Here is a 25512-nt window from a genome sequence, read left to right as displayed (position 1 = left end):
AGGTATTTGTAGCTGGCTTAAAACTGCCATTAGACAACACATCACGGGGACAATAAATCGCAGAGGTGCCACAGGAGTCGATGTCAGATTCCTCACTGGATGGGCACTGAAGACATGGTGGACTTTATTGTGGGCCCTCATCACCTCCGAGTTCCCCTCCAAGTCACACACCATACTGACTTGGAAATATATCGCCGTTCCTTCATCATCAATGGGCAGTAAATGCTGGCCTCGCCAGCGACACCCACACGAATAAAAAAAAGTTATTGTTACCAAAAAAATTACATAATCTCTACTTCACAGCAATACCAATAAAATCAAAATGGGCAGCAACTTCCAGTTTAGATAGGTTGGATTGGTGCAGTGGCAAGGTGCTTTCAAGCCTGGGACTGACAGATTCTATTGGGGTCGAGTGAAAGGTGCTTTATTCTGCATCTAAATGTGTTATACCTGATTTTTATACTTGGTGCCCAACACAGAGTTCCAGTCTGCAGCATTAACACCTCTATGAGCACAAAATTCACCACAAAAATGAGCCATGTTATTTCAGAGTCAGTAAAAAATTCTCACTGAATATTTATGAAAATTCAGTAACTTGATTTAGTTGTCCCGTGGTTTTACACAGATTACTCTAAAGCAGTTGCAGAAAGGATTTTAACCTCAGTCACCAGAACAGGATTCCTTCTGCACAAGGTTCCCCCTAAGGTGCATGGGTGTGCAGCAATCAGAAGGTCCTGCACAGGCCGCTCACAAGTTGGAAGAGATATCACGCATGCGCAGCCGCACGTAAAGGGACCACGCACAGAAAAAAAAATTCAAAGGAACATTGCTTCTGCATCAGATTAAAAATATCAGATTCCAGGGGTTTTAGATAACTGAAAACGTGGCTCTGTGCTACTGCTCAGTGTTTTGCTGCTATTCCAATTGTTCAATTTCCATTTGGAAAAATCAAATTGAGTTATCCCTAGCAAAGAGGTAATGCAAAAACTATACAACTTATTGGTTAGGCTGCCTTACTTTAGGAAAGATGTCAAGGTTACAGGGAGAGCGCGCGCAAATGATTATGATGCTAGGAGTAAGAGGCTTTAGTTAAGTGGAGACTAGATACACTGGGGCGCTTTTCAGTGGAACTAAGATAGAGGTGCTCAAAATTAAGAGAGGTTTTGATGAGATAATTCAGGAAAAACTATTTCAACGGGTAACTAAAGGGCAAAAATTTAAGATCATCGCTGTAATAATGAAAGGAGGTTAGGAGAATTTTTTTTATGCAGAAGGTTGCAATGTACTTCGCCAGGGAACCCACACAGCTGGCCTTTTAATGTAAAAACCTCACGAGCGGTATTTTAAATGGCCCACGCAGCCCCATAAAGGGGACGTGCAGGGCCAAAAAATATTACAGGGAACATTGTTGCAATGCCTCATCAGAAATAGTGGTGGAAGCAGCATCCATAATAGCTTTAAAAGAGAAGCGGATAAAAAGAAAAATTAAAGATTATGGCTTAAGGGATGGGGATAGGACGAAGCTCTTTTCAGAGGGCCAACAAAGGTGCAATGGGCCAACTGGCCTCCTTCTGTGCTGTAAAATGTTGTGACTCGATGGGTTGGATTTTGCCAATGGGGAGCTTTTGGAGGCGGGACTCCCACTTGTCGGGTTTCAGTCCCGCCTCCATCGACTTCTGGCCAACCCACGCTATTTTCCCTTGATTGACCTTGTTAAGCCCGCCCAGCGGGTTTAGCAGGCCAATTAAGGGGAAGCCGGTTACAGACAACGTCGGCATATGACATTTCATCTGTCAAAAATTTTTGACAGATGAATTGTCATCGTTTGACAGCTCTGTGAAGCTGTCAAACACCGACATTCTCTGTAGTTTGATGAGTCCTTGTATTCAAGACTCATCAAACCTTTCTTTAGCAGAAATTAGATGGTTGTTGCATTGGAGAATACAGCGGCCATCTGTCATCTCTGCCGGTGAGATGTGGGACTCTCTGCATCCCCAACGTTTGAAGCCTGCAGGAAGAAACAAAGGTAAGTAAACATTTTTGATCACTTTCCACTCACTTCACATACTTACCTCTCCACACTTGCACCCATCACTTACCTTCACAGCGCACTTTTGCACCCCTCTGACCCCCACAGACCCACTGCTCGCCTCGGTGACCCTGGCGGGTTTGCAGCCTTCGGGAAGCCCGCACTTGTGTGGGTAAAATGGGGATAATCCTCTTATCTGTCTGTTAACTACCTGTTAACGGGCAGTTAAGTAGCTGTAATCCCCTTCCCGCCTCCAGGAGACAGGACCCGGCGCTGGTCGGCTACCCGCCTCCTGGGAAGACGGCACGGAGGCGGGATGGGCACCCGCCCCCAGATTCTGCCATTTTCCCGGCAGTCCCGCCACCCCAGGGCTGGCAAGATCGCGCCCTTTGTTGCAAGGTTAAATTTAAAGGTTCTATTAATGTCCATGTGTAGGAGTTTGGTTTACTAGCTGAAGTTTAAACAAAAATAACTTATGCCTTTTTTAGTTCAGTTCAGTTGTGCTATTCCTGCGTACCTGTGGACTGATCTCCTCTCTGCGCAGCAACCTTATTGCCAGCCGTAACAGACCTACAACCGCTCTTTCAACAAGGAAGCACTGCTCTGTGGCATGAACAGTCAAATGGTAGAGATGGTCTCGTACAGTCTGCCAGACACATGAAACACGGTCTCTTTAGTAAGGAAGGAGAGAAAAAAAATTAGTAAAGAAAAAATAAGCAACCTGAACAATGTTCCGTGATTTTAAGTAATCCGTGAAAGTGGGAGAATGGTGAATTTCTCCTGTTTGAGTCTGCTGTTTCGGAATAGACAGCAAGTTCTCGCCTGATTGGGGTGAATTCTTTCTCGTGCCCTGATGTTCGCAGATTATCGACATCAGCTTGGAAGAGTTGGTGGGATGTCGTCACATTTTTCAAGTATGTTTTCTGTCATGTCAGTCCCTTGAATTAGGGTATGCTTTTTTGGCATGTTACAAGCTTCCCATTTGCAAATAGCATTCAGGCCAGCCATTTATCTCCGGTATTTGTCAACAGTCCAAAGTAGGGACTGTCCTTTTCTGCTCGTTAACTGTTCTATAATTGATAATAAATCTGATCTATATTCAGTTTCTGAGATTAACCTTGAAGTGGCCCAGGTGCTTCCCATGTACCTGTTTTCCAGCACTATCCGCAGCAGCATTTCTAAGCAAAAAGCCGCATCTTCTTCATCATAGGTCTCCTCGTCTGGTGTCACAGAAATGAGAGCCTGGTGAAATTACAGGTTAAGTAAACCAGTTTTAATATGGGGTAGGGGGTAACGAGAAAGCTCTAAATCTAAACAAGTTAATAAATTTCCAAAAAAGAAATACCAAAATTAGAATAACGTTGCATTATGAATGCAACACGACCAATCCTGTAGCTTTATACATGAAGAAATTATTGTTCAATGTGATAGATTTGTGTGCCCTCATACTATGAGGCAGTTATACTACACATCCCACGTTGCTGAAACAGTGCAGTGCAACTCCTTACTTAATTTAGCAAATTCTTGTAAGTTGCCCACCACCGAACCTCGGTAATCTATAAGTAACTGCAATTACCCGTATTTGCCTCATTATAGCAATGGCCTTCATGGGATAGGCCACATGAACAGCTAAAGATCACCATGCGCAAGACCCAAGACTATCCACGAGTAATGGCACGGGAGATCCTCAGTTTGTACAATGTTTATTTTATAAATACCTTCATCAGCTCTTGAAGAGACTCCAGCTGAAGGAACTTGCTCTCAGTAATCAGCTTCTCAGGGTCGCATTGCTGGAATAAAAAGGTCAAAGGACGATGAGTCAAAAAACTAGCAGGATGGGCAACAATGTTGTTACTCCCGAGTAGTATATCACGGGCCACTAAACATTGATTCAACTGATAAGTACGCTCTGCAAAGTACACCGCTGCGATATTAAGTCAAACAATATGAAATAGTTTGCGAAATGATTAAGCTACATTTCACATCTCGAGCAATTGAAAGAACAGGGTATAAAAAGAGACTTGCATTTATATAGCGCCTTTCACGACCACCGGATGCCCCAAAGACCTTTACAGTCAATGAAGTACTTTTGATGTGTAGTCGTTGTTGTAATGTAGGAAACGCAGCAGCCAATTTGCGCACAGCAAGCTCCCACAAACAGCAATGTGAGAATGACCAGATTATCTGTTTTAGTGATGTTGATTGAGGGATAAATATTTAGCCAGGACGCTGGGGATAACTCCCCTGCTCTTCTTCGAAATAGTGCCATGGGATCTTTTACGTCCACCCGAGAGAGCAGACAGGGCCTCGGTTTAATGTCTCATCCGAAAGACGGTGCCTCCGACAGTGCAGCACTCCCTCAGCACTGCACTGGAGTGTCAGCCTAGATTTTGTGCTCAAGTCTCTGGAGTGGGACTTGAACCTACAACCATCAGGAGGCATGTACAAGATTTCTGGTAAATGTCAGAAAAGAAATGATTTTATAGAATTTTTGGGAGGAGATAGCAAAATTGAAACAAGGTCGGTAGTCTTAAGTTCAGGGGTAGAACAATTGCAAAGTAAAAATAGCTGGCAAAAGGAATTTTGCTTTATAATGACGCTGAAGGACTGGCTATGAGAAGGTGATGCTGTGACTCCACAAACCCCTGAGGATGGGGAGAGGAAAGGTGGGACTGTAGATTCTGTGGAGGAACAGAAGGAGGGGGACAGGTGGAAGATTAAGTGCGACTGCAGTTGCTGATCTGCATCACTGTTAACCAGTTATTATTAAAGACACGCACTGTTGTATTTACATAAAATGGTGTTTGGAAGCTTTGCCTGGTAGAAGTTGAAGACTCCACATTACCCAGAGCTTGTGTGGCTCTTCCCAAGGTGGACATGTTAAGCATTCACCCGCTGATATTCACAGCTTAATTTCAAGGCCCATTATAAATGTGTGTCCACCTCCTCCCATCATCATCATCAAATGCAAATAACACTGGGAAGATAGGAGAACCGTTTCAACACTTCGTGATCGCGACTGGTGCTAAATGGTGTTTAACTAATAGAAGGGTATATTTAGAATAGAAGGCATGCTTTTACTCTCGGGCAAACCTATTAAAAAGGTACTGAGAAATCATTAAAAAAAAATTATACAAACAAAATTAATGGGATTAAAAGAAAAAGAAACGGCAAGTGGTAAAAGTCTGAAATACTGTAATGCGATGCAATAATTCTGAGCAGGTGAACGAATTATAGAGAGCACCATTTTCCTGTTCCCAGACCACAGCTTACATTCAAGGATAAGCGGTGTTTAATACATTAGAAGCTACAGAGGTCCACCAAACGTTAAACATCTTCCAAAAAAACATGGCCATCTTCCAGGCAGCATGAAGTTAAATTTACCTTGATGCATTGCAGGGCTGCTTGTTTGGCCTCTTCATTCTCGATAGAGGGTCCCCTTAGGCCGGACTGTTCATTGCCACTTAACGTGAGCCAACTGACAAAGCTCAGAACTGTGGATTCACCGCTACATTTCAAAACAAAAATATCGGATTTTACAACAACAACTTACATTTATACAGCGTCTTTAACGTACAGTCGTAAAAATGTCCCGCGGCGCTTCACAGGAGCGTTACCAGACACAATGTGACACCGAGCCACATAAGGAGAATTTAGGACAGATGACCAAAAGCTTGGTCGAAGAGGTTGGTTTTAAGGAGCGTCTTAAAGGAGAGAGGCGCGGAGAGGTTTAGGGAGGGAATTCCAGAGCAACAGAAGGTACGGCCACCGATGGTGGAGCGATTAAAATCGGGAAGGCTCAAGAGGCCAGAATTAGGGAAGCGCAGAGATCTTGGAGAGTTGTAGGGCTGGAGGAGGTTAGAGAGCTAGGGAGGGGCGAGATCATGGAGGGATTTGAAAACAAGGATGAGAATTTTTAAATCGATGCGTTGCTCAACCGGGAGCCAATGTAGGTCAGCGAGCACATAGGTGATGGGTTAACTGGACTGCCAGGAATTCTGAGAAGTGTATTTGTTGTATAGAAAATTGACAAAAATTATGGCAGAAATGTTTACATCCTTTAAGCTATTAAAATGGTGTTGTCCAGCTTTTTGTTGAAACTGTTCAGTTTTTGTATATAATATTTAAAATCAGAGTCAATATCATTCTACTTAATGGTGATAATTTTGAATGGCACTGCATAAGGACATAGAGGGTAGCACAAAGCATTTTAATATCAGTATCTATAAAATTTACAGTAGGATTGGAGGAAATTACTTATTTTATGATAGTAGCTTTACACTACAAGAGCAGAACATAATTAACCCTTGAACTGTTCATTCTTTTAATACCGATTAGTACATATCCGACCATGTTACTCATCGGCCAAGGAGTGAAGGTGTAAAGCATGACCCTAAAGCAATGAACAAGGAAATCGTCCTTGGCCCTGTGACCCTCTCCTCCAAACGACGTTAAAACAGGCCCTGGGAAACTACCCAACCCTCTCACTCCCAACCCTCACCACCTCCTGGGTTACCAACCCTCCTGGATTGCCCTGGAGTTTCCAGGAATTGAAGATTAATCTCCTGGACACTGCGGTGAGCAAACTTGAGAAAATTCATCGGGGCATTAAATTTTTATTTTTTATTTTTTAAATGAACTCTTTTGTTACAAAAATATTGGAAATGGGGAAGAAAAGCTGTTTGACTGGGCGGGGTGGTCGGAGGCTGTGGGTCAGGTGATGAAGTCTCCGGGAATATGTCCAAGCAGAGTTGGTAACCCCACCCTCCACTAATCATCCAAATATCCTCCACCTCCCTGCCCTCCTCCTATTATTCCCCCTCCCCCGGTCCCCCCTTTGCCCTATCCTTGCCTTCCCATTCACCTATCCCTCCCCTCTTTCCACCTTCTAGCAATATCCCCTCAACCCCTTTCCTCGCCTCCCCATCCCTCTCTCTCCCAATGCCTCGCCCTCTCCCCCTGCAGCTGCCTTCTCCCTTATCTGGGTCTAGTTATCCCCTCTTTCTAACTCTGCCTGACCTGAATACTGCATCTGGTCTCAACTCCACTAGAGCAATGCTATGGGAGACTGACTGATACTCTAAATCAAACGGAACACTTGGGAAATGAACAGGACAGGTGGAGGTTTTAAGTGATTATAATGCGGCAAAACTCAAAATCGAACATCAGACGAGCACAATTTGAATCTTCTCAGATCACTCAACAATGTAAATATGCCTCCTACCGATTTGAGGGGGTTTCTTCGCGCTGGAGAGAGATTTTCCCATTGGGTTCCACAAAGTCTTCTACCTACAGGAACAGAAAGATTGTTTGATGACAGAATGCCTTTCAGAATCTTAATCAGTCAGTTGTATTTTATCCAAATGCTTTCAGAACACAGTTTAAAAATGGTTTTAAACTAGAACTGTCAGCATAACTAAGTAATTATGCAATATCAAACAGGTACAATAGGCACTGAGAACATTAAGAGATTAAATACAGGAAACTTTGGTTTATCCGGAGGTTAACTGTCCGGAATGCTCGATCCACCGGCAAAATTCAGGAGTCGGTTCAGTAAGTTTTTTTTCTTTTCGTTTTTTTTTCACCAGTCAGGCTCTGCAAGGTCTAGCTAAAGCTGTTGCTTAGCTACAGAGATGCTTGCAAGCTACGGCCGACTGTTTAGAAGCTGTTAAAGCAACAGGGTTTGTTGCTAGATACGGAGCTCAAAAGCTCCGTATGTTTTAACATTAGCGCTGGTTTGTCCAGCAGTTTTGATGGGACGGCAACAGCTCGGTCCCGTCGGTGCTGGATATCACAAAGTTTCCTGTAGCAAGGGCCAGAGTGAAACATCACTTCATAGCAAAATGATCACGTTTTCAAAAAAAAAATGAAGATTTAAACATTGGCAAAAATATTTGGAATACTGTATGAATGTCATAATGGAATTTCAAATCTTGGCAGGAGAATGCCATACTTGGGAGTTATTGTCTCTAGTTACAGTACATTCGCAAAAACTTCCCATAAGCTTTCAACAGAGCAACACTGAACTGATTGAAAAAGACTGATAATTGAGAAATGCATCAATCTGTCAGAAATATAATTTCTTAGCATTTTCAACCAATGTTCCCCCTAAGGTGCGCGCATCAATCGGGAGGTCCTGTGCAGGCACTCACCAGCTGTTGCCACTGGAAGATACCAAATTTAAAGGGGCCGCGCACGAAAAATAAATTAGAGGGAACATTGTTTTTAACTGTACAATCGTCTTTCACTAAACCTTTCCCAAACATCAGTGGAACAGGTAATAACTGATGATTCCGTTGCTGCTTATACCAACACCAACAATACATAAGAACATAAGAAATAGGAGCAGGAGTCGGCCATTTGGCCCCTCGAGCCTGCTCCGCCATTCAATGAGATCATGACTGATCTTATAGTTAATCTCATGCGCACGATCAAGCACTTCATCTGTTTCCACACTACAACAACTGTTTTAGATGAAAATACATGCAACATATTTATTCAAGAGCTTGCAAAGTCTGGGCACTTTACCTACTGTTTCATCCGACGATCTTTGATTTACTGAAGCACCATTAGCTTTATAGAGAATTAGCAATGTCTATCCGTAAGATAAATCTTTCCTACTGCCGTTAATCATTACGAGCAGAAGCAATGGGGTAGAATTTCTGTCCAGGTTCCCCCAATGTCCCGTCAGCAGAAACCCTGGAGTGGCGTTAACGGCTATTTATGCTGTTTCTGTGGTGTCCCACTGACTCTCCACCAAAGTAGCAGCAGATCTGGAGAGCCCAGACTTAAATCGTACCGCATTGACAAGTAACAGCACTTCAATGAAAGAGGAGAAAGATACCAAATGGTTTTTAAAAATTGATGATCTGGGAACTGAACAGCAGGTGGCAGTGTCACCCTGTTATGAGCAAAGTTCGATCAGAACGAGAGGCTTTCCTTTATTAAAGCCGTTTCTTTGTCTTCTTTCCACTGTTCATTTAGAGAACATTAACACATTTCAAATGTTGACACACAACAGGTAAGGATACAAGCAAACTGAAGTATACGAGCCACATGCAACAAGGGCTCATAACTTTGGACCAGCCTGGGAGACGGAGAAATCCGCCTTTGCAAATTTCCCAGCCTGGCTTCCCAGGGACCCACTGTTCTCCAGCCCGTCTATAGTTGCAACCCATTGCCTGATATGAATGCTGTGGGGGTGTTTCCCATTGAAGGTTGGAAGCCATCATCAGATTTGAATAGAACATGATAGATAGCATCAGCTAAATCCTGCGCATGGACTAGCATCGTCATCCTGGGTGCTGTTTTTGATGTAGTCGAAGTCCATCTTCCTTCAGATTCAGTGACGTCTATGTTAGGTATGCAGCATTTCTCTTTGCAGACGTTAAGCTCGCTGGCTGCACTTAAACATTTTTATTCCACAGAATGATCTCGTCGATTTTCTCTTTTAAGAACCTCGTCAAAGTCTCACTGGAACCCTGTCATTGGCCCTAATGGTTACAACTCAGTGCACTCAACTATCGTAAGCTTCCCTGCTGCAATATTGGTCTTGGTAAAATACTTGAGTGTGGGGTGGGCGGAGGCAGTATCAGGCACAGTACTAAATTTTCCTTAGAGCTCATGGTTTGAAGCGCAGATGTGCATCATAATCCAAGATTTACAGTATGCACAGGGAATTTCAGCCACATCACAAAAATGAAAGACATGGCTTGTACTCAATCTATTCATGCTTCTAACCATTCTGACTGAATTGAAAGTGCTGTCCCATCACTTTCAACAGGCTAAATCTGCAATATCATCACCAGTCCACCACAGTGGAATTTCACTGAAAAAAAACATGTATGTTTTTCTGCAAGGGTGTGATTATTACAACATTACTTAATGTTAGCTTGAAATGCAACAATTTAGCGATTCTGACGGGGGAAAAAGTGGCTGCTTTTCACTGAAATCTGCTTCTCAAATTATGCTCTAGTTTCTGACGAAGGATTTATGACTTGTCAAGCCGGAATAAACAGGAGTCAATTCAAACCATTGAGCGCTAATTTGGCGCTTAGCAAATTTCAAATCATGGCAATCTGTTAATGTACCCGAGATTAACATCTAGCTCGGATTTCAGCAGATTAATAAAACCAGCATCTTGCCACAGTGATTAACTGAACTTTCAATGCTTAACCTTTGGGAGGTCAGGTGATGAACAGGGAGATAACCACAGAAGCATGACTGGACACTGATAGAACTACAATTTCACCAATAATGGGCACTTGAACGCAGAGTTATGATTTTTCTCGTTCTAATGTCGGGCACCTACATTCCACAAAGAACTGTTTCTGCCCCTCCCAACTCAACTGCACAAGAAATGGAACCAGTAGGTTTACAGCGATTTAAGGAAGAAGTAAGGGCATTAAGCAGATAAGGAAAGTTAAAATGAGAATAATGAAATTCAAATTGTGGCCTCTAGGTACTTCTGTACAAAGCTTGTTTGTGTAGGTGGAACTACTATAGGACGATAGTGCCATGTATTTTGTTTGATCAAAAACACAATTTAAAGATATAATGGTAATAATGCATATATGGTTTGTTAAACATTGCCGGTCAGTGCGAGGCCAACCTCCCACTGGTTAACACTGCGACTGCCCCACCTCATTCCCACTCTGACTTTCCATCCTTAGCCTCCTGCGGTGAGCTCCATGCAAACCTGAACAACAGAGTCTCAACTTCCTTGCCCTTGCCCCCTCTACAGCCCTCCGGTCTCAACACCAATTTTATACATTTCTGACCCGAGCTCTTTCTCCCACTTACGTTCCCACATTGTTCCCTTCTATTACGGAATTACTGTACTCGTCGTATGTCTTTCTCGCGCTTTTCCACAGCCTGACTGCGATAACCTGTGTGCGCTACCCGGTACTTTTCAGCTCTTCCAGATTTTTAACACTGCCATTAACTTGTTAGTATCGTTGACTTCACCTCTCGTTGTCCCCTCCCTCTTTATGTTAGTCAATCCTATAAAGGGCCTTGACATGAATCAGTCATTCATGAAAGAAAGACTTATGAAATAATACTGAGTGGCCTGCGGGTGGCGCTGTCCAGGGAGAGTATAAATACTCGGGCACGGGCCCAGCTTGCGTAGGACATTCTTAACAGGAACTAGTGAAGGACACAAATAGACCTCCATGTTGTAAAACAGTTGATTAAAGCTTTGTTTAATGCTTAGACCAAGTGCCTAGTAGTTTTCTTACATCAGCCTCACATATCTTTTTCCAGTTCTGAATAACAGTTTCCACCCAATGTTAATCAATCTGGGCTCTTTTCCGATGTTGATGGACATTGCTGTATGTTTCCAGCATTTGCTGCCCGATCTTTTATTTAACTTCGGTTTAATACATTTTATTGACTTTGAGAGATTCTCCATACCAATTCCACAAATCTTCACTGCAGCATTTGGCGCAGAGGGTCCTGGACATCACTGGCATGACCCGGTCAACAAATTTAATCGGGGGGAGAAACTTCCTTGTACAGGGCTTTGAAATGACATCACGCCACTCTTTAAATAGTAAGGATGTTCTTGCGTATTATTGAAAGAATTCCCAGGACTCACCACGCTCAGATATTCTGTTTTCAGAAATGAATGATCTTTCTAATTCTGATTTTTTTTTTTAATTCATTCGTGAGATATGGGCGTCGCTAGCAAGGCTGGCATTTATTGCCGATCCCTGGTTGTCCTCGAGAAGGTGGTGGTGGGTCGTCGCCTTAAACCGCTGCAGTCCATGAGGTGAAGGAAGGAGCTCCCAGTGCTGTTTAGGATATGCCGGGTTTTGGGGAGGGGGGGGGGGGGGGGGGGGGAACGTTCCTGCCAACTATTGTGTACATTTATTCTTTATTCAAGTGAATTATTTTTCCACCAAGCAGTGAAAACATCCTTCACTCCCAAAGAATAAATATGAACCACCACCCGCTATTGTACTTGGACCATCACCAGATTCTTCTTTGTTTGAACATCTGTGCACAATGAAGTTGAGAAACTCAAGAAAGCAATTCAAATTAGATTCTTGTCTACCAGCATTAGTTCTTCATTTTAGCATTTATATTAGGATTGTGCTAAAAGTGCACCAGCATTTTCTGAAAAATTTACCGTGATACATTAAGCATGCTTTTGTCGCATCTCAATAACTATCTTGATGTCGTTATATGATTGCCAAAGATTAATTGATTTACAGAAACAAACGTCACAACAGCCACATATTTTAGCATAAACTTGTCAAATTTCTTTTTTGTGCGTGGGTTACAAGTATTGACCGGAATTTAACTTAACAATGAAAAGTACTTCAGGAGGAAATACTTACCTCCACCATGGCTTTGGGCAAAAGCTCCGCACGGAAAAGCTGCAGCATTGCGTCCATAATGTTCTTCCACCCCTCTCGGAGAATGTCACCATGACGATGCGACAAATTAAACACGGTCTTGGCTGCCAGTTGAGCCTTTGCATTGCTACCAAAAACATTTGGAAGATTTTCTACAGACTGCAGAAAAAGAGCACAATACAATGGATTAGCAGCAAAAAAAAAGCATGGTGGTGACTGCAACTGATTTAATTAAAAGGGATCGAGCTTAAGTTGGCATGGTTGGCAATCCACGAAAAAATGAAGGAGCGAGATTGAGCCGAAAGAGCATGAGTTTCAATTAGACTTTGAGCAACATAGACAGGAAGAGGAACAAGAACAATGTGGATTGCAGGGAGAGGGAATGACACAAATTTGAGGCCCATAAGGGGAAACGGCATCAGCAGTAGGCAGAAGGGACGAGGCCAACAAGGAGCAGCAAAATTGTCGTCATGCTCTCAAACTGACAGAGAAACATGCTTCACCAGCAAGTCCGTTAAATGAGGTAGCAGAACTTTATATCCCACTATTTTATCAAAGCAGATCTTATTCCAGATTTCCGACAGTGGGGATGGTATTGATAGCATGAGCTGCTGAATTGGGGCTAGAATGTTAAAGCTCGTGTCTCACGTGTCCACACCAGTAGGACCATCTGGTGAAATGACCCACTGGCAGCTGACTAGTTTACATTTGGCAGTTCTGGATCTAAAGGGTGCTGTAGGTTAACTGTAAAATTCAAGATGAATTAGGATGGAGGAGAAATCTGAATGGCAGATCATTGCACTATCAAATGCCTCCGATGTTTTTGAAGTTCACGTGCAAGTTTTCTAATAATGTACAGTCTACTCCTCAGTTTAATTATCTCTTATTTAAGTGCTCAGTCCCCACTGTGGCGTGCTATTTATGTTGCTTAATTTCAAATGATTAGTTAAAACAAAAAAGTGCAAAAAGCTTTGTATTATCAGTGTACTTATGCAGTAGAAAGGGTAGAGAGGAGGTTTACCAGGATGTTAGCAGGGATGAGTGATTTCAGTTAGGAGAGGTCGGAAAAGTTAAGACTTCTCCTTGAAACAGAGAAGGTTAAGAGGTGACCCAATGGAGGTTTTCCAGATGATGAGAGATTTTTTGATAGAGTAAATAAGGGAAAACTATTCCCTCTGGCGAGTGGGTCAATAAGACGTCATAGATTCAAAATCACTGGAAAAAGATCTAGAGGGGAGATGGAGAAATGTTTTCACTCAGAGTTGTCGGGATCTGGAACACACTACAGGAAACTTTGGTTTATCTGGAGGTTAAATGTCCGGAATGCTCAAGCCACCGGCAAAAATCAGGAGCCGTTTCGTTAGGTTTTTTTTCTTTTCATTGCTTTTTTTTCCACCAGTCAGGCTCTGCAAGGTCTCGTTGAAGCTGTTGCTAAGCTACAGAGACGCTTGCAAGGTACGGCCGACTGTTTAGAAGCTGTTGCTAAGCAACAGGGTTTGTTGCCAGATATGGGTATGTTTCAACATTAGCGCTGGTTTGTCCGGCAGTTTTGATGGGACGGCAACAGCTCGGTCCCGTCGGTGCCGGATAGCACAAAGTTTCCTGTACCTGAAAATGTGGTGGAAGCTGGTCCCATCAATAATTTTAAAACAGAGTTGGACAGGTATTGAGGACGAGGAACTTACAGGGTTACGGACAAAAAGCGGGGGTGTGGGACTAAACACGGCTGCTCTTTCAAAGAGCCAGCACAGGCACGATGGGCCAAATAGCCTCCTATGCTGTTTCTGTGAATCTTCTATGAATCAATAACTTACTTTCATATCTCCATTTTAACTTTCACATTGCATTTGTAGATCTTGTGAATGTCCTGTCAAGTGGTTTTGCTCACAAGCACCAACTCGACTAAATTCTCCAACTACATATGCACCACGTTAAAACTCCCATTACAGATCATAACGCCATATTGTCATTTACTTTGTTCAAAATGTCCTCACCTTAAAACAGGCCAATGGTATTTTACATAAAGTTTTAATTAATTCTGAACTTTCCTGAAGTTTTCTCTCCTCCACAAACTTTTTTGCTTACTTTTGTTTGACAATTCTTGAAAGCAAGTTTTAGCAGATAAATTGTTAAATCTTTCAAGTTCTAGTGCTGCGGCAAATGGATTTTTCTGGGCAATCTTGATCATCCAATTCAAAGCAGTACACCGGTATTTAAGTAAGGAAGATTTAAATTGACTACATAAACATTTAGAAACACAAAAGGAATTTAAATGAATACAACTTTAAGATACAGCTCCCATTAACACTGTACCTAAATAAATTTGATGTTGAAATTTCTGAATATATTTTAGATTAAATTATTTACATATAATTCCCTGCCCACAATTATAGTACCACATCAGACAATGTAATTTGGTGGGCAGATTATGTGACAAGAGGGGGATTGTGGTCACAATGATACACGATTAAAGTTGCTTTTATACTGTTCTTTTAAATTTGATTCTAACATCAGCATCCACTTGTTAAAGATGCACTGAAAGGGGACAGCTAAAGCCGAAGATGATAATTATTTGAAGGTCTGAACAATGTGGCTCATGATGTAATAAACGCACTAGTGTTATTTAACAAGTGGATAATATGCTCCCTGGTGTCATGTACGTTGAAGCAGAAGAGCTATAGCTGAAACACAGACAATACGTTCAAAAGTGGTTGCTTTTCTTCACCACACTCTGTTACCCTTAGGCTGCTTTTATATTGCAATTTGGATTCTGAGAGCCTGGCACCCAATGCTTATGCTGCTCAAGCCGTTTTCCATAGCCTGCCACCTATGGATCCAAGTGTTTGCTGCCAGAACACAGATATCGATATATATGACTATGACAGTAACTTAAGCAATTTTGTCATCATTTCCACAAAATCATTTACAGTCTGTCAAATGAATCTTGCATAGCTTCAAAAACAAATTATTAAAAAAAAATATTTTTTTTTTTTTTTTTAAACTGTTTCTTGTTCATTATCAAGGCCCAGTTAGGATATCAAATAGACCTCATATCGCACTCAAAAATATACACTACTGGATAAATATGTCTAACAGAGGCCTGACAATTATACTGCATTATTCCTTGCCAAGAGCAAAGTGGAATAATCAGTACTGTAAATCACCCATCATGAATACTGCACCATGTAATAAAATTAACTGCATTTACACTAGCCTCCTGTATAAGAGAAAGCAAAAGATTCAAATGAGCAGAAATTCTTGACCCAAAATATATATATTTTTTAATTTCTTCATTACTAATGTTAACAAAAGCAAAGCACAAGTGGTACAGGGTATCAGTTACCTCAGTACCTGTCAGGACACAATCTCAGCAGTTAGGTGAAACAGCGAAGTATTATAAAGCACCAACCTCACTGCTGAGAGCTGTAAACTTGCACAGGGAAATGATAAGGTTGTCAAACACATCACTCAGTCCATAATGAGCAGAGATCATTGCACATTTCCTAAACGTGGGAGAGAGAAAAATGATCACTGCACTGAAAGATTAATCAGTCTTTCAAGTTCTAACTATGGAAAAGGGTAAACATCGAGTATGATTTGATCATACACTTAAGCTCGAACACTCCGAATGGCCAGGCTTGCGCAAGTTCAATGGAACATAACAGTTATTAACAATTTCAGTGAACATGGAAATACACATACTAAGATACCTGAATAAATGAGTTCAAGTTAAACGATATGTCTTATTAATTTTCAATATTTTCCCTTGTACAGATACACGCTGATCAAACAATTTCCACTCTGAAATTATCAGAATGCTCAAATAAAACAAAAAGCAAAACTGAATGACAGAAAAACAGGCGTTCATCTAAATTCTTAATATTCGATTTAAGAGTTACTGATGGCGACAATCTCCCTAATCTACAATTAGAGTCCATGAAGATTCACTATAAGGTTTGGCTTAGCGTGTTACAACTCAAAGCCACAAGTATAATCAGTGTTGGAATGCGTTTTGTGTTGCAATAAGGAACAAAGCTGATTAAAGCGAGAGGTGAAGCGGAGTGCTTCACTCAGCTGAAGGTCCTCCTTAGCATCATACACACAAGATCATCAGCCATCACTGCTCCACACCAAAATCAACTGTGGCATGACTGAGCTCCTTTTCTACACATGCACTTTTTCCAAACATGAATACCTGCTTTCTACCATAGAGATCCCTTCCTTTATAATATGCACTAATTTTAAGACACACAAGTGATTAACGTTCCATAACTTTTACCTGAAACCGGATATTGCCTTCTGTATTATAGTTTCATCCAAGCTCTTGTCAAAAACATAGGAAAGCGCAGCTATGGTGGGACCCCAAGTCATGGTGAATAGGTCGTGATCGAAGCTTCCAGGAGGTACGTGGAGGAAAATGCCTTCTGATGAACTCCCACGATTCAAAAGTACGTTCCATATGTAGTTCTCCCTCACAAAACCGGTTTGCTCCTCTGGCATCACAATCTCATCGTTCCTGGGGTAAAAAAAAAGAAAATTATTTGAGATATTGTACTAGCACATACAGCAACCCAGGAATGATACGGCACATTTGGCTCTGTAAATAATAAGTAAATTCAGTTTGAGCCTATTTTCTAATTAACACTTTATCCCCAATGGTAAAATAAATATTCCTGTCAAATTTTGTAAAGGTTTCATTTTGGGTAGGAGGAAAAAATTGAGAAGTTTATTTTGCAATTTGTGCACTGTACATCAGCTTGTACAGGGAAATTAAGTACAATTAACATTCATCTGGCCCAGATGCAATCCACAAAATGGAAGCAAGGGGCAACATCAAACATGGTTGTAAAATCTGAAGTTACTGCAAAAATAAGAACTATTTTGGAGGGTCGGTAACCAGAAGAGACAGATTTAGGTGATTGGCAAAAGAACCAGAGGTGACATTAGGAAACACTGTTTACACAACAAGTTGTTGTGATCTGGAATGCACTGCCTGAAAGGGCAGTGGAAGCAGATTCAATAGTAATGTTCAAAAGGGAATTAGATAAATACTTCACAAGAATTTTTTTTTTTTTTTTTTTTAAAAACAGGGCTATGGGTAAAGAGCAGGGGAGTGGGATTAATTGGATAACTCGATCAAAGAGCTGACATAGGCACGGTGGGTCGAATGGCCTCCTTCTGTGCTGTATCATTCTATGATATGCTAATTAGTAAACCAAAATTTAGTTGCCACATTCTGCAACCTTCCAGCCCCTTTACAACTACTTTTGTCTTTTAGTTAGGTGGTTTAATCAAAATTAATGAACAGCAGCGAATCTATTAAATACGATTTTAAGAAATGTTGGCATTTCATTGGGTAAATGCTCCACACCTGCTGCGGTACTGAGCCACACACAAAGACTTTTCCAGGTTCAGTCCCTGGAGTGCATTCACATCAGCCATCAGCATTACTCTCGGCAAGGCTTGTTGACTGGGATCTGCATTTTCTGATAAAAATCACTCAAGCAGGCCAATTAGCTTTAGTTTTCATAGATAAATGGACCAAATGTGATTCTGAAAACACTGGTAAAAAAATCAACAACTATCCTAGAATCCCACGCAATAACAAGAATTGAACTTATCCAGTAACCATAAACCGATGACTCCGGTCATTGGCCGATATTCAGAGCTGTTTTTGAGTTGTTTTTTTTTCAACCTGTTCAGACGCTTTTTGCAGTTTTACAGGTCAGCATATGCTGATCAACAACTTCCAATATTCAGAGTTACAACACTGGATCATGTAAAATATTCAACTTACGTGTCCCTTCGTAACAAGAGCGGCTAAAGTTAGAAAGTAATTCATTGGACGCAAAGTGCTTTGGGATACTCGGAGGATGTGATAAGTTACTTTATAAATGCTCAGCACTTTCACCCCACCCAGAGTTAATTTTAGAAATATAAAATGTTCCCATGAGTCATTAATCTCTGTATATGGTGCAGATAAAAGATTTTAATACTAAATGCAAAAGTTAAGTAGCTTTCAATAATTATGAATTGCATGTGTCCCAGATTGAAACCATCTGAGGCAATATGAACATCCTGCGTCTCAGGCACTTTGAGCTCTTAATCTTCCAAGCAACCAATCCCGGGCATTAGACTAAATTAAATCAAGAATATATATTTACCATATTTCTAAAATCTTTGGCAAGTTCTTCCTTCCCAAAAAATTATAAATTTATAAACATTGAAGCATCAAAACATACGTATTTGTGTGAGCCATTTGGTAAGTATGACCACAGTGAAATGACTCCCATGATAGGAAGGGTAACAATATAAATAGCTTGCAAACATCTGACTGGCGTTTCAAACAGCGTTAATACTCCGCAGTTCTATTTTTAAAACCACATCACAGCCACCCAGGTTTATGAGGAACATATGAACTGGACCAAATGCCAGTGGCCAAATATTGCTTTAGCTTGTTACGCGGTTATTCATACTTGAGCGGTGGTCTTTCATTTATTAACTATAGTGGTTTGCCCTTGAAGTGAATTAAATACATTTTTTACATTTCTGAAACAGGTCACCAATGGGTTCACTCTCTCCAACTGTGATTGAACTATCTCCAAAGGCAAAACTTCACCCTTCTTGCCAATTGAAAATCGCTATTAGCCACAGAAATACTTCTTTAAAGAGTTACTTTATAAGGTTACACCAACAGTTCACAGTGAGTAGATACAGCAAGCGGTGTGGCACTGGTGTCCCTAAATCAGAAAATTTGAGCTTCAATCCCTGGTCTTTGCTTAGTCCTCCCGGAGGACGTGATAAGTTGCTAAATAAATGCACGTTTTTTTCGTCAGCCAAGGAGCTGAGGGGGGTATAACTGGCCTCAATCTCCTTGGGCTTGTGGAAAATCACACAGGGATCCCTAACTCAATCAAGAGCTGCAGTACTGTGGATTCCTCAGGAAGGGCCTGGCTGGAGGAGAGCAGCACTGGCGGGACCAGGAGCTGCAGTACTGTGGATTCCTCAGGAAGGGCCTGACCGGAGGAACAGCAGCACTGGCGGGACCAGGAGCTGCAGTATTGTGGATTCCTCGGGAAGGGCCTGGCTGGAGGAGAGCAGCACTGGCGGGACCAGGAGCTGCAGTACTGTGGATTCCTCAGGAAGGGCCTGACCGGAGGAACAGCAGCACTGGCGGGACCAGGAGCTGCAGTACTGTGGATTCCTCGGGAAGGGTCTGACCGGAGGAGAGCAGCACTGGCGGGACCAGGAGCTGCAGTATTGTGGATTCCTCGGGAAGGGTCTGACCGGAGGAGAGCAGCACTGGCGGGACCAGGAGCTGCAGTACTGTGGATTCCTCGGGAAGGGTCTGACCGGAGGAACAGCAGCACTGGCGGGACCAGGAGCTGCAGTATTGTGGATTCCTCGGGAAGGGCCTGGCTGGAGGACAGCAGCACTGGCGGGACCAGGCGCTGTAGTTCAATCTGGTGCACTCCTGCTGACAAAGCCCCAATCACTACCCGAGAATTTCTTTTAATTTTAAATTTGCATAAATTTGTACTGGGTGTGGGAGGAGAGCAATAACCCAGCTTGGAGCAACTGACTGAGACAGACTCACAGAGACAGAACCTGAGGCTGCCAACAGCTCTGGCCCCTACATCCAACAGCAGGCTCCCCACCTCCAGCATACAGCAGTGTCAATGACACCCATCCCACCATGCCTCAGCAGCCACTGCTATTCTGCCTCCACCTGAACCTCAAGGCTGTTGCCCTTTAAAGAAAAGGATAAGAGAGGGTGGGAAAGAAAGGAGGGAGCGAGAGAGAGAGAGGGGGGATAGGAAGAAGTAAAAGAGTGAGGGCAATTGAGAGTGCATTTACAGACCACCTCAGTATCACGAAATAATTTCTGGTTCACTTTCGCAGCAAAGCTTTAAGGAGAAATTCTGCTCGCTATGATTTTCGAATATGCACCAGCTCTCAGTGCAGGGTCTCACTAATTTACCCTATAGTGTAAATACACCCTCAATCCCTGTGGCAAGTAAGACTCCTTTATAATTCTCTCTCTCGAATCTATCTATCTATTGGAAATCTGAAACAACAGCAGAAAATGCTGGAAATACTCAGCAGGCCAGGCAGCATCCGTGGAGAGAGAAACAGAGTTAACGTTTCAGGTCTGGGACCCTTCATCAGAACTGGAAAAAGCTGGAGATGCAACAGATATTAAGCAGGTGCAGAGACAGGGGGGGGGGGGGGGGGGTGGTTAGGAGGGGAGGAAGAAATAGAAAGAACATCCTGTACTTTACTTGTACTTCTTGTAATTTAATATACTGTATTCGCTGCTCACGATGCGGTCTCCTCTACATTGGGGAGACCAAACGCAGATTGGGCGACCGCTTTGCGGAACACCTCCGTTCAGTCCGTACGGGTGACCCTGTGCTTCCGGTCGCCTGTCACTTTAATTCACCGCTCCACTCCCACTCTGATCTCTCTGTCCTCGGGCTATTACATTGTTCCAATGAAGCTCAACGTAAGCTCGAGGAACAGCACCTCATCTTTCGATTGGGCACTTTACAGCCTGCCGGACTCAACATTGAGTTCAACAATTTCAGATAATTATCCCTGCCCCCATTTTTCATGCAGTATGATTTTTGCCATTCCCATTTGCAACATTTTATCTTTCCTGCCTCTTACAAAAGTACAGGACGTTCTTTCTATTTCTTCCTCCCCTCCTAACCACCCCCCCCCTCCCTTTGCGACATTGCGGCTCCGGGAGTGGGAGGTGAGTTGGGGTCACTCGGGCCGGGACTCACAACCGCTCGGCCCGAGACACAGAGCGGGTGGGGGAGCGTCAGCGGCCGTGCATAAACCGCGCTACCCGCGGATTGTCCCGTGCAGTGCTGAGGGAGTGCTGCACTGTTGGAGATACTGTCTTTCAGATGAGACGTTAAACCGAGGCCCCATCTGCACTCTCAGGTGGATGCAAATGATCCCACGGCACTATTTCAAAGAGGAGCAGGGGAGTTACCCAGAGTGTCCTGACCAATATTTATCCCTCAATCAACATATCAAAAAAGCAGATTAATTGGCCATTATCACATTGCTGTTTGTGGGAGCTTGCTGTGCGCAACTGGCTGCCGCGTTTCCTACTTGACATCAGTGACTACACTTCAAAAATGTACTTCATTGGCTGTAAAACGCTTTGGGACATCCTGAGGACGTGAAAGGGGCTATAGAAATGCAAGTCTTTCTTTTCCTTTCCATCGTATAAAGTTTACTTCTAAAACATGGTTTAGAAATATCCTTTATCAAAATAAACAGAAGAATTTACCCATATCTGCAGCTCACTCTGTAGATTGCTGTTAAAACTATGAAGGTGGTGAGGCAATTAAAAGCTGACGTGGTGAGGCAATTAAAAGCTGACTGGAAGTGAAAGTTTTAAGTGAAACCTACTTACTTGATTGCGTTATAGATGTCCTCTAACATATCTTGGTCAAAATCTTTAGAACCATTGACTCCTTTCAAGTTCTTTTTGAATTGCTGCAGCAGGAAAAAAGGTAACAAAACTAAGACCAAAAATTCTTGGTATAATCGCCAGGTAGTTGATATTGCTCCCACCTACCCAAATCAACATTAAAAAAGGGGTGGATAAGACACACTATGAAAGTCACCTTAATGTATTAACATTAAAAATCTATCACTCACTTTCCTTACTATAAACAACATGAAGGACAGGTGCAGTCCTGGTACATATTTTAGCTTTCAGTTTATTAAACTGATTTCAGGGAATAGGTCAAGCAGGCTATCTGATGAAACGCAGCACCACTTTAGGTATGTATAGGGATTTAAAAGCTTATTTTACAGTGAACAAGTGTAATTACTGTTGACTTTGTCTGTCAAAGAAAATGTATCTTTCACTTGGAGTTTTAAACGGTAGACTTCAATGTTGATCTTGACAATGTTAGTAAAATTGAAACCTTCTTCATCTTTCCATTAGGATGGAATAGTCATTTTATTATTTAAAATGAAGCAATGATCTTACAGAATTACCACAAATAATTTGAGTCAGTATGGAGCTTAGAAAGGGCATCAAAAGACATATTTCTTCAAAAGTCTACTCCATTAGATAGTTAACTACTTACACCTGAAAAAAGGATATGTTCCACAGGTATTATAGTCCAAAAATGGAATGGACTTTCCTGTGTTTTAGGTTGTATGATTCCAGAGATGGGACAGTAAATGGCTGCCTGAATTTATTCTGGGCTAGAATGTGCGGCAACCAATTTCAAAGGTGCAAATGATGTTGCCACAGCAGCACCTGACAGGACCCCAACTCGCACGCTGTCCGCTTGGCTCAGTTGTCAGCAGTACTGCCTCCAAGTCAGAAGGTCGTGGGGTCAAGCTCCACAATGGATTAGAGCAGAAGATCTAGGATGACACTTCAGCACAGTACTGCACTGTTGATCAATGGTCATCTTTCAGATGAGATGTTAAGCCAAGGCCCCAGCTGCATGATCAGATCCCAGGGCACTATTCAAAGAACAGGGGCTTGGTCCAGTGTTCCAGCCAACATCCCTCCCTCAACCAACACCAGATTATCTGATCATTCATTCATTTGCTGTTTGTGGGACCTTGATCCACGCAAATTGACTGCCATACATGCCTACAAAACAATGACTACAGAAGTAATTCATTGGCTGTGAAGCACGTTGGCACATCCTGAGCATGTGAAATGTGTTATATAAATGTAATTTTTTTCTTCTCAAAGGAACCATCATCCAAATTCCGTTAACAAAATGTATCCAACTGTTAAATGAGAGATACGAACTTACAGCAATGAATCCCGGAAACCAACAAATGCAAGAACCACACTGCAAAATGTCGTCATCTTTAAATTAAAACAAACTTTTCTTGACAGCCACATGATGGCGTTACTGGATTAAATCTTCCCAAGAGATGACGACGCCCCTTTCAAATGACACTGGCATAAACAGCTCTCAACTCATCAGGAATGTTCCGAGGAGCACTGCAACCCTGACTGCTCTAAAACGCAGTCACTGATAAAGTAACTCTCTTCTTCTTCTTAGGCAGTCCCTCGGAACCGAGGATGACTTGCTTCCACATTAAAAATGAGTTCTCAGGTGACTGATGAGTCCAATGCGGGACCTACAGTCTCTGTCACAGGTGGGGCAGACGGTGGTTGAAGGGGCGGGTGGGTGGGGTGCTTGGGTTGACTTGCGCTGCCTGCGCTTGGCTTCCGCTTGCTCCCGGCGAAGAGTCTCGAAGTGTTCAGCGCCTTCCCGGATGCTTCTCCTCCACTTTGTGCGGTCTTGGGCCAGCGATTCCCAGGTGTCGGTGGGGATGTTACACTTTTTTTTTTTTTTTTTTTTTTTTGAGGGTGTCCTTGAAGCGTTTCCTCTGCCCACCTGGGGCTCTCTTGCCATGCCGGAGCTCCGAGTAGAGCGCTTGTTTTGTGAGTCTCATATCGGGCATGCGGACAATGTGACCCATCCATCGGAGCTGATTGAGCGTGGTCAGAGCTTCGATGCTGGGGATGTTGGCCTGAGCAAGAACATGGACGTTGGTGCACCTATCCTGCCAATGGATTTGCAGGACCTTGGAGTCAAAATCCACGACAAGGCCTTGGACAACGTGGACCACTTTCCATACTTCGGGAGCCTACTGTCAACAAGGGCAGACGTCGGCGACGAAGTCCAACACCGCCTTCAGTGTGCAAGTGCAGCCTTCGGTTGCCTGAGGAAGAGAGTGTTTGAAGACCAGGACCTCAAACCCGGCACCAAGCTCGTGGTCTACAGAGCAGCAGTGATACCCGCCCTGCTGTATGCCTCAGAGACATGGACCATGTACAGCAGGCACCTCAAAGCACTGGAGAGGTACCACCAAAGTAACTCTATTAGAATTTTCTCTCATGTGCAATCATCAGCAAGGTGGCAAAGAGGGTTAAGTGGCCTTTAAAATTTTAATTAAACATCAGGCCTGCAGGGAGTAGCAGTTTAAAACTGACAGAAGTTGGTGGTCTGTGTCCATCTGCAGCCTTAATCTGACAGGGTGTGGCACTAGCCTTATTGTCCTCTACAAGTGGATTTTAAAGTGAATGCCTCAAATATTAAATACACACATTAAATTACAAAACAAATTAGGTCAGGACACAATGCTCAAAAATAACTTAAAAACCACAGACAACTTTTCTGCCATCATATCTTGTATGGTGGTTAAATTCTATTTTCAGTCATCATCAGACAACCCTTTGTTAACATCAAATCCAATTTATTTACCTGTTTAACCTAGGATAATGGACTGCAACAGAACAACAAACATCCCATACAAAAAAGCTCAGTAATTCTCACATGTTACGGCGGGTTCTGGATCTACACAAGACAATCCTGTGCTATTATTGATTCCCATGGCACAAAAGATCCAGAAAACACATTAACAATTAACCTTTTCCCAGAATATAAACTGCTGCTAATAATGGGAGGGTGGCGAGAGGAACGATTTCACAATGAAGCACTACATGTAGCAGGGCTGTAGGAAGACCATATAACTATTATGGCTCCTGTAATACAAACGCTTACGAGGACAGCATTCAGTGGTTTTTGTACTTGTTAAATTGACAGGTTGCACATTTATTTGGGGAGGTTGAGCTGGAAAGCCTTTCCTGGTTTCCATGCTCTCTCAGGTTCTATTATCTTTTTAACAATAATACCACATAACCGGTGTGAGGAGAAGTAAATCAATATTTGCAAAAATTCATTTACCAACAAAGCCCCTGATCCACTCACCTCCAGTGTCATTGGCACATTTTGCTTACGAACGTTGTGATTGTGCTGGTCCGTATTGAGCATTATTACGGCGTAGGCAAGTGCAAAGCAGGCATCATTGTTGGAAAATGGTGAGCCGTTAATTTTCTGTAAAGAGGAAGAGGCAAATGCAGAAATTTCCCACTCAAAAATGCAACAACTGGTTCAAAAGGATACTTTGCAACCAGAATCAACACACAGGTTAATAATTTCAATAAACAAAGTCATGGCTCGTTTCAAGTTATGCGGCCACGTATCTTTCTCTTTTCCCTCTATCACCAGCCACTGCAAACACGCAGCCAATGACTGAAGATATTTGTGTGAT

The 25512-nt window shown here is 42.5% G+C and overlaps 1 protein-coding gene across 10 annotated transcripts in view; it reads right to left on the bottom strand.

Annotated features, from left to right (window-relative positions):
- Positions 1-25512, bottom strand: part of gbf1 (golgi brefeldin A resistant guanine nucleotide exchange factor 1) — a 231590-nt gene that overhangs the window by 28112 nt on the left and 177966 nt on the right. For all 10 annotated transcript variants that reach the window (XM_085970692.1, XM_085970688.1, XM_085970687.1 and 7 more), the window contains 10 exons: positions 25170-25295; positions 21824-21906; positions 16670-16906; positions 15800-15893; positions 12373-12549; positions 7254-7318; positions 5414-5537; positions 3748-3819; positions 3177-3271; positions 2547-2700 (listed from right to left, as the gene is read on the bottom strand). In XM_085970692.1, the coding sequence (XP_085826818.1) occupies positions 2547-2700; positions 3177-3271; positions 3748-3819; positions 5414-5537; positions 7254-7318; positions 12373-12549; positions 15800-15893; positions 16670-16906; positions 21824-21906; positions 25170-25295 (1227 nt within the window). The remainder of the gene's footprint in view (positions 1-2546; positions 2701-3176; positions 3272-3747; positions 3820-5413; positions 5538-7253; positions 7319-12372; positions 12550-15799; positions 15894-16669; positions 16907-21823; positions 21907-25169; positions 25296-25512) is intronic.

This window comes from Somniosus microcephalus, chromosome 29 (genome assembly GCF_052327205.1).
Source record: "Somniosus microcephalus isolate GS21.2 chromosome 29, FLI_Smic_1.0, whole genome shotgun sequence".
NCBI lineage: Eukaryota > Metazoa > Chordata > Chondrichthyes > Squaliformes > Somniosidae > Somniosus > Somniosus microcephalus.
This window is presented reverse-complemented; position numbering and strand designations above follow the sequence as displayed.